Genomic DNA, 8314 nt, shown 5'->3' with positions numbered 1-8314 from the left:
CAGGAGTGAAATATGACGGTAGGAAGATGGATATTCAAGTGGCTTAGACGGTCAAAACCTTTAAATAACTATAAACAGGAGTATTAAAAAGTAGATGTTACAGAAAAAACCCAAGTTTTTGCAGCAAGCCAGCAATGAATTTCACCTCAAAGTTAAAAAGTAAGAATGGGTGGCGAAACTATAGAAGTAGATCTACAAATTTTTCCTCACCCATTTTTTAAATTAAAATTAATTTGGCAGTGAATAGCATTAAGTACAATTTATATTGGTTGGATATCCTTTGTTCTTCATCTTTTTTTATGTTTTTAAATGGATAATAAAACCTGTATATATAAATTTTACATACACCATAAAACAATTTTATTCTATATTTCTGCACAATATTTCTCTTTGAAATATCTTCACTTAGGATTAATTTGCCAAAATGGGAAACCAACAGTCCTGAGGTGACCAGTTTACAGGGTTTTACCACACTAGAAATTTTTTTTTAATATGATAATTATTTTTCTAGTTTCCAATTGGAAAATTGCAACAAACTTGATGATTCTCTAATTTGAATAAAAACTTCATATGAATGTGTATTATTCACACCAAGATATAAAAGTTAATGCAAAATAAAACTGGATGTAACTATATTATAGTTTTCGCTTCTACTACTGGAAGTAAAATGTGATCATCATACAAAAACTAATACTTAAATGTCACTTATGCTACATATTTTAGGTTTCCCTAAATCCAAAAAAGTGATTTGAAAAATGGTGATAATATACTTCTCAGGATCGTTCTTCCAAATGACTGAATTATTTTAATTATATTAAAATTAAAGTAGTCATAAAGAACTCAAAGGTTAATAAAACTTCATCAAAAATAGTTAAATAATTTTTAATACCAGGATTATGTACACTTACTAAGTCACAGTATCTAACGAAACAAATCAAAAATAATGATGTCATAAAATTCTTCAGTACATGAAAAAATGATAAGCTTCTATTCTTTAACCACTAAGGTCTTTTCTAATCTTCAATAAAAAATGGATTGTTGCACCTTTGGATGAACAGACAACCAGTATCATCCAAATAAAAAAAGAAAAAAAAAAGCTCATTTCTTTTAAATTGTCAAATATATATTTAATATAAACATACATGATTTATCTGTTTATTATAATAAAATGGAGAGTCTTAAAAGGAATGTGAAACAAAAATTAAATTTTTTTACTGACTTTATATTTTACAAAAAGTAATAAAATACAATACTTAACAATCAAATGTAAATTCAAAATAAGATGGATCAAAGTAATGAACTCTAACGTAACCATCTTCCCCACCACTGGCATAAGATCTGCCATCAGGGTGAAATGCAAGAGAATTAATAGGACCGAAATGCCCTTTAACTCTACCAAACTCTTCTTCAAAAACCATATGATAAAACCTAGCATCAAATTTTCCTACTCTTGTTGAGGTTGTTGTTACAACGGAGGCTTCCTGACCACCACCAAGAACAACCTGAAAAAGTTAAAAAATGTATATAAAATTTTATTTCCTTATAAACAATACATTTGCTCCAAAATAGTAGTTTGAACTATCCAATTATACATTTCAAATGCACATTGACAGAACAAATTGTAACAACATTATAATAGAACTTGTTGCAGCCAACATATGGTCCACAAATCGATTATTGGAACACATGATTTTTATTAAGTCAACAAATAAAACAACTACTCTCTGTTGTTTTTTATACTGAAAAATAGACAAACAACTTCTTAGAGTCTCAGTGTGTACACACATATCGTCTCCATTCTCTTCTCACTACACACTCATAGTTGCCAGCATTCTGGCCATCTTCACCAGCTTAATCATTTTAGCCACGGCGGGCGGACTACTCTGACTCATCCTCCAAGAGGACAAGGCAGACGGACGTGAGTCCTATTGTCAATCTACCTCCATGAGCACATCCGCTTAAGACAACAACCACAACCCATCAATCACCGGTGATATAAGACTTTTCTTCTCTTTTGTTCAATTCATTTAATTTTGTAATAGTTTTAAGCTTTATTTTTTCTAGTTTGTATATTTTGTGTTTCATTTAATATGTTCACTTATTTAAAAATACAAAATAACAAAATTCGGCTATTCTTTTCTTTTCACTACTTTTCAACCCGCCGTAACAGAACTAATACTGTATTACCAATATTGAAAGAACAAACTGTAACAAAATTATAATAGAACTAATACTGTATTACCAACATTCTATAACATAAGATCAAAGATAATTAAAATATTTACCCAATTAGTACAAATGTCATAAAACCCTTTTGAATGCAGTGAATAAAATTAAAATTATTTAATTAGAATTGCAGAGTATGACTAATTTTAATTGTATAAAATATCAATTGTTAACAGCCAATACCTGTCTGATAATTTGGAAAATTTTATATCTTCCTATATATTCTATCTGCATTAGAAGAAATCAAAATGAAGCATTATTATAAACCATGGCATAAAAACGTGTGTATACAAATGTCTATTTAAAAAAAAAAAAATAGATTTTGGTTTGTCCTCCTGTAGAGTTACTCAATTTTCACATAGGAGATTACTGGCAGCTTACAATCAATATTCTAACACTTACACTTTCTTGGGATCTTTTATTAAAACATATAAACCCAGGCTCTACTATCAAGGTTGGTTTTTAAAAGCCATGTAATTCAAGTTTCTCTCTAATTTGAGTAACAAAAGAAACAAATAATAACTAGATATGTAAATACTAATAACTTGAAACAAAAGATAAGCAAACAAAGTATTTTAGTATTTTCCAAGAATAGAACAAAAGTAAAAATAAATCTAACAAGATGTTAATCATGTAAGCAAATAAATAGATAAATAATAATAATAAATCATAATCTTAACACAAAGCCTGATTTTGCAAATAAATTTAACAACTAAAAAATCAAAGTTATACTAACATGATCTAATATCGGGGAGATGGACGCACTATTAACAGGTCGCTCAGTAACATAGGTTTTGAGGTTTAATAACTGTTCAGTATCAAATAGTTTCGAAGTGTGATCACTGGAAGCAGTAATGAACATCATCCCCTCTTTTGAAGGTTGCATGTCATTTATGGAGCCTGAGTGAGCATCAATCTGGTTTAACTGTTTCCCAGTCTAAGTGAAAACATAAAGAATAAAATATCAAAACAATACTTTTTAAAGTAAATTAAACAAAATTATAAAAAAGCATATTTGAGAAGATGCTTACCCTCATATCCCACTGAGTGATTTTTCCATTTTCATGTCCGGTGACCACCATTTCATCAAGGGGACCCCAAAATAGTGCAGTAACTTTAGACTCAGGTACTGGTATACATAAAATTGGTTCAGATCCTGGAAAATAGTCAAAATATTATTTATAATAAATTCCCAAATTATTTAAAAAAATTCTTAAATAGTTGAAAGGATTTCAACATAAAACATCTTAATATTTTACTTTTATTACCACAATATATTTAATATAACATATTTAAGAATTCCTCAAGCTTTTTATACCTGAATATAATGGTAGAGGGCATCATTAATATTTTCACAGAAAATTGATAGATACTGTCCATAATATACAAAACACAGATTAAATAAAGACAAAATATGTTATAAAAAACTATTTTGAAACAAAATGCATACATTTCTGATTAAATACTAATTAATTAGACTTTTGAATTATATAAGAAGCCGGCAAAAACGACACCGAGTAAAGTTAACTAAACAATTTTTTTATGAAAAAAAAAATTTGTTTTTAGCATTCTTTAAAACCCTTAATTATGAATTATCACAGGAATACAAAAAATGTTGGTCTTCATTTTATTTTTCAACTGATGACTGGGGTTCATGTAAACGTTCATTACTTCACAGTATATTAGCCAAATCCAATGTTAGAAGGAGAAATAAAGTACTGGAGATATGAAATTTAATGCAAGATTACAAATTCTGTTTACTAACAATGGTAACATTGCATTTGGTGAACATCCTGAGAAATATTATATGTTTATGTGAACCCTGGACACTGGCAGAAAAATAAAATCAAAACTAAAAATTATATTTTTTTATTCAGATGATGATCCATAAACAAGGGTTTTAAAAGCCGCCGAAAACAAATTTGAATTGCTTTTTCCTAAAATCAATTGTAATAAATTTAAATATTCTTAACTGGATATTATTTGTGATGATTCCAGGCAAGTGATGATAAAAATAAATAAGAAACTATTATAAAAACAAAAAAAAAGGCAACTTACCAAAGGAGTCGCTAATCCTACAATCAATTATATTGATTTCACAAATTTGTTTCCTTTGAGTGTCAGTGGAATAAGCAGCCAAATTGCCTGAATAACTGAAAACACATGTCCTCACAGTTGATTTTGTGTTAATATTGCCAATTTCGACACCTAAGAAAGAAGATACTGATTATAACATCACCTTAACATAATAAATGGGGACAAGGGAATGAGAAATAAATAAAATCTATGAAAAGCTCTCTTATAAGCATCTTATAGAAGATAGAGATGTTAACAGAATATTGTAAGTAGTTGCAGAGAAAATAATGACATAGCAGAGAATGCAATTGGTTCCAACTATAAAGAGAGATCACCCTGGTTTGACAAGGAGATTAGTCAAGCAACCAATCTGAAGTATGAGACCTACAATTCTAAGCTTCAAAGAAACATAGGTGAGCCTCTGTTCACTTTTACCAGCAGCATAATTCGTAGGTACAAATAAAGAGACTAGGAAAATTTGGCACAAATTTTATCAAAAAGTGAACAGTAACCAAAACCATTTCAACCTCAAAACTCGGCCTATAAGAACTCAGACATATCACTACTGAATTAGAATAAAAGTAAAAAGAATGAAGATGATTGATTTTTATTGCATAGTACAAATTTTGAGCTATAATGACCAAATAGATATTTATCAATTAATTAATTTAATATCCAAAATAGTCTCAACACTATATATTTATTTATTTGTCCTACGTTTCGGCCCTTCCAGCCATCCTCAGGGACATCTAAACATTTAACAGCTTCAACATAAATGTGAGAGGAAATTTATGTTGAAGCTGTTAAATGTTTAGATGTCCCTGAGGATGGCTGGAAGGGCCGAAACGTAGGACAAATAAATAAATATATAGTGTTGAGACTATTTTGGATATTAAATTAATTAATTGATAAATATTACCTGGTCTCGAAAAATTTTGAAATAATTCAAATAGATATTGTTAGGAGATCAAAAGCTGCAGTAATCGAACATTTCTAGCCATTGATGATGCTGTTATCTCTAAAAACAAATACATAATCACTGGTCGATCTGGTGGTCCTAATGGAGATTATGTCCAGGTTAATTCAAACTTCTTTGAAAGAGTTGATCAGTTTATGTACCCGGAGACTCATAGGCCAAGAATAAGGAGATAAATAGGATCAGCTAATTGCATCTGGGAGGTTGATAAATATAAAGAATCACAAAAAAAAAAAAAAAAAATGAAAAAGACTGAATCAGACTTATGCTATTTGGTCAGAAGTGTAGGCTCCCTTGAAAACTGGTAAAAATAATCTATCATTTAAGTAAAAATCCTGAGACACATTCAGAGAAAAATGGTTCAACATGGAGAACGTGAACAAATCAAGTATTGTTAGACAAGTATGAATTAAGTATGCTTGATGAATTGAGTATGAAAAAGTATGCTCAGACCACGTTGCAAGGATGTTCCCACAAACTGATTGATGAAGAAATTTATGGCACCAGATCTGTCACCAAGAGTCTACTCGAAGCTGTGATGGGTGGATAGTGTTGGAGAAGATTCAAGGACCCTGCTCAATGTTGGTAACTGAGGACAGGTGCACTTTGCCAATCAGACTAGTGGAGGCTGTTTGAGGATGCCAGGATCCAGTAATACATTATCAAACCAATTCAGTAGTGACAAAGTACCAGCTGATTACAATAAAGGATCTCCTCACAGAAAACATAATCTCAAGACAAAACTAGTAAAAATTTCACTTGAGCTAAGAGAAGATAAAAAGCTAAGATGAAAAAAGCCTATCTTCATTTACAGAATTAAGTATTTAAAAAGACAATAGATAAACTTGAAGATATTACTAGGTCTAATCCTAAGGACTCCATGTGCTATACAAGAAGTACACATGAATCGTGGAGAGGAAAGGTTTCAGATGCCTGGATATAACAATATTAATTATACTTAGTGATAATAACATAATAATTATTACATTAAAATTTTCCTCTTAAAAGTACAAAAAGTTAGCAACCATAGACACCATGTAAATATAATGAATATATCCCTTTCAATCAAACAATTGCAACTAGTGGTGACATTGATTGACATCAATTAGATTGATATACCACTAATTTATAACTAACCAATTAAAGACTAATTACAACAGACATTGTTAAGTACATAATTGGTTATTCCATACAGTTTTCCTGATACAAACCTTCTTAAAGTAATGTCAACTAAATTAGGGTTTTTAAGAATAAATGATAAAAAAGATACATGAAAGCCATCTATAACTTATCATTAACATTCACATCAATTAACATCATTAATTTAACAGTGATAGTAATTAGGAAAAATTGCAGTGCAGGTATTGATTTGTTAAGAATAATTTTAAAAGGATTCAAATAATAAGTGTATAAATTACCAACCATTAGAACAGTCCCATAATTTTAAGGTGTTATCAGCAGCTCCAGACATAAATTTAGTACTTTCCCAGTTAATGTCAAGACACCATACAGCACCAATATGTCCAATAAAATTGCCTAACCTTTCACCATTAAGAGAATACCAAACGTTGGGACAGTGATCCTTAGCTGAAGAAAATAATAAGTCGCCTTCCCTATTATACTTGATTTGTGTAATAGCCCTCTCATGGCCGTGTAACATTAAAGGTTTCTAAAATAAATAAAAAAAAGATTAATATAATAAATTAGAACCGTTCTCGATGAAATTATTTTAAAATTAACACAAAATGTAAAATAAATATTAACCATTTCGGAAAGAAAAACTTAATAGAACTATACTGAAACAAATATAACCTAAAAGAGAAGGTTTATGCGAAACGTGACTTCTTTGATCTACTGATGTTAAGCGTCCTAAAACCAAAGACGTAATAAGACAATTATGAAAAGATGATTTACCGTAATTAGTAAATCAAAAAAATATTCAGAGATTGATCCATATTTCAATGAATTACACGAATTATAGTGTTGTATATTGAATGTCGTGTTGTTATTAACACCTGGCCAATCTCCAATTTTATTCTCTTTAATACATTAACTATTAAAGAATATTTATTAATGAGACAAGGGCATGATTCAGTAGTATAATGTTATTGAAATATCTTGATATTAAGGAACGTTTCATAAAAATAGCCAATCAATGGCAGTAATTTAAAGTTATAAACGATTCATTGATTTTACGTAATCATGTTTTCCCTCTTCACTGCTGAACTGTGTGTTGAAGTTTATTTATTGGAGCCTTAAGTTGTAGCATTCCTTACTCCGTTTAATTAGGTCATTTCCCGATGTACTCCACCTTACTATTTAAACTTTAAATATCAATTTCTCCATTTATTTTATAAGCCCTATTTCAAGTGTCATTACTGATAACGTTTTGGGATAGTTCTTATGTTTCGAACAGCGTACTAATTTCATTACTAGCGAAGTGGACTTTTATATAGATTTTCAAATTTCCACATTGATGTAAGACCTAATTCGAAGTGCCTCTATATTATATATTTCATCTCATTTTTTAATTTTATTTTTGTAATCACTGCAAATAGGAAAAACAATATTTCTCTTGATATAAATAGAAGGATCATTAGTGGCCAAGAGGAGCTATTTTGCATCTCATCAGTCAGTTTATCAAGAAGAGAACGAATATATTTCTCTGCGAGATTCTGATCCGTTCTGTTCTCATTATGCTTCAGAGACGTGGATTCTAAAGGTCAAGCGGACTAAAATCCTCATTATCGAGAGAAAAATCCTACGAAGAATATTTGGCCCGATCTAGATAAGTGGTCACCGAAGGAGACAGAAATATATGAGCTATTTGAGGAAGTTTACATAATCAAACTTATGTAGATTAGTCGTCTTCGCTAGACTGAATACGTTTCCTGGATTAATATAGATCAGCAATGGCGAACCTTTTTGAGATGTGGGTCAAATTTTGTTCACTATATATATAATTGTCCATTAAGATAGGTTTGATACAGAAATAACACAAAAATTAAATTAATATATAACAACAATATAAAAATT

The 8314-nt window shown here is 29.9% G+C and overlaps 1 protein-coding gene across 1 annotated transcript; it reads right to left on the bottom strand.

The window, feature by feature from the left end:
- Positions 1-1201: 1201 nt before the first annotated feature.
- On the bottom strand, positions 1202-7178 carry eIF3i (eukaryotic translation initiation factor 3 subunit i). The gene is made up of 6 exons (XM_014432350.2): positions 7043-7178; positions 6701-6947; positions 4285-4434; positions 3258-3382; positions 2963-3163; positions 1202-1502 (listed from the first exon to the last, which is right to left on the bottom strand). The coding sequence occupies exons 1-6, from the start codon at positions 7043-7045 to the stop codon at positions 1254-1256; spliced, it is 975 nt and encodes a 324-aa protein (XP_014287836.1). The 5' UTR covers positions 7046-7178; the 3' UTR covers positions 1202-1253.
- Positions 7179-8314: the final 1136 nt, after the last annotated feature.

This window comes from Halyomorpha halys, unplaced genomic scaffold (assembly GCF_000696795.3).
Source record: "Halyomorpha halys isolate HHAL.00 unplaced genomic scaffold, Hhal_1.1 Scaffold1047.1, whole genome shotgun sequence".
Lineage (NCBI taxonomy): Eukaryota > Metazoa > Arthropoda > Insecta > Hemiptera > Pentatomidae > Halyomorpha > Halyomorpha halys.
Note: the sequence above shows the minus strand (reverse complement) of the source record. Positions and strands in the feature narration are given on the sequence as shown.

Coding starts and splice junctions, on each gene's coding strand:
- eIF3i (XM_014432350.2), bottom strand. Junction 4,435..6,700: donor ATTATGGGACTGTTCTAATG/GTTGGTAATTTA, acceptor CTTCTTTCTTAG/GTGTCGAAATTGGCAATATT. Junction 1,503..2,962: donor TCTCCCCGATATTAGATCAT/GTTAGTATAACT, acceptor TAACTTTTTCAG/GTTGTTCTTGGTGGTGGTCA.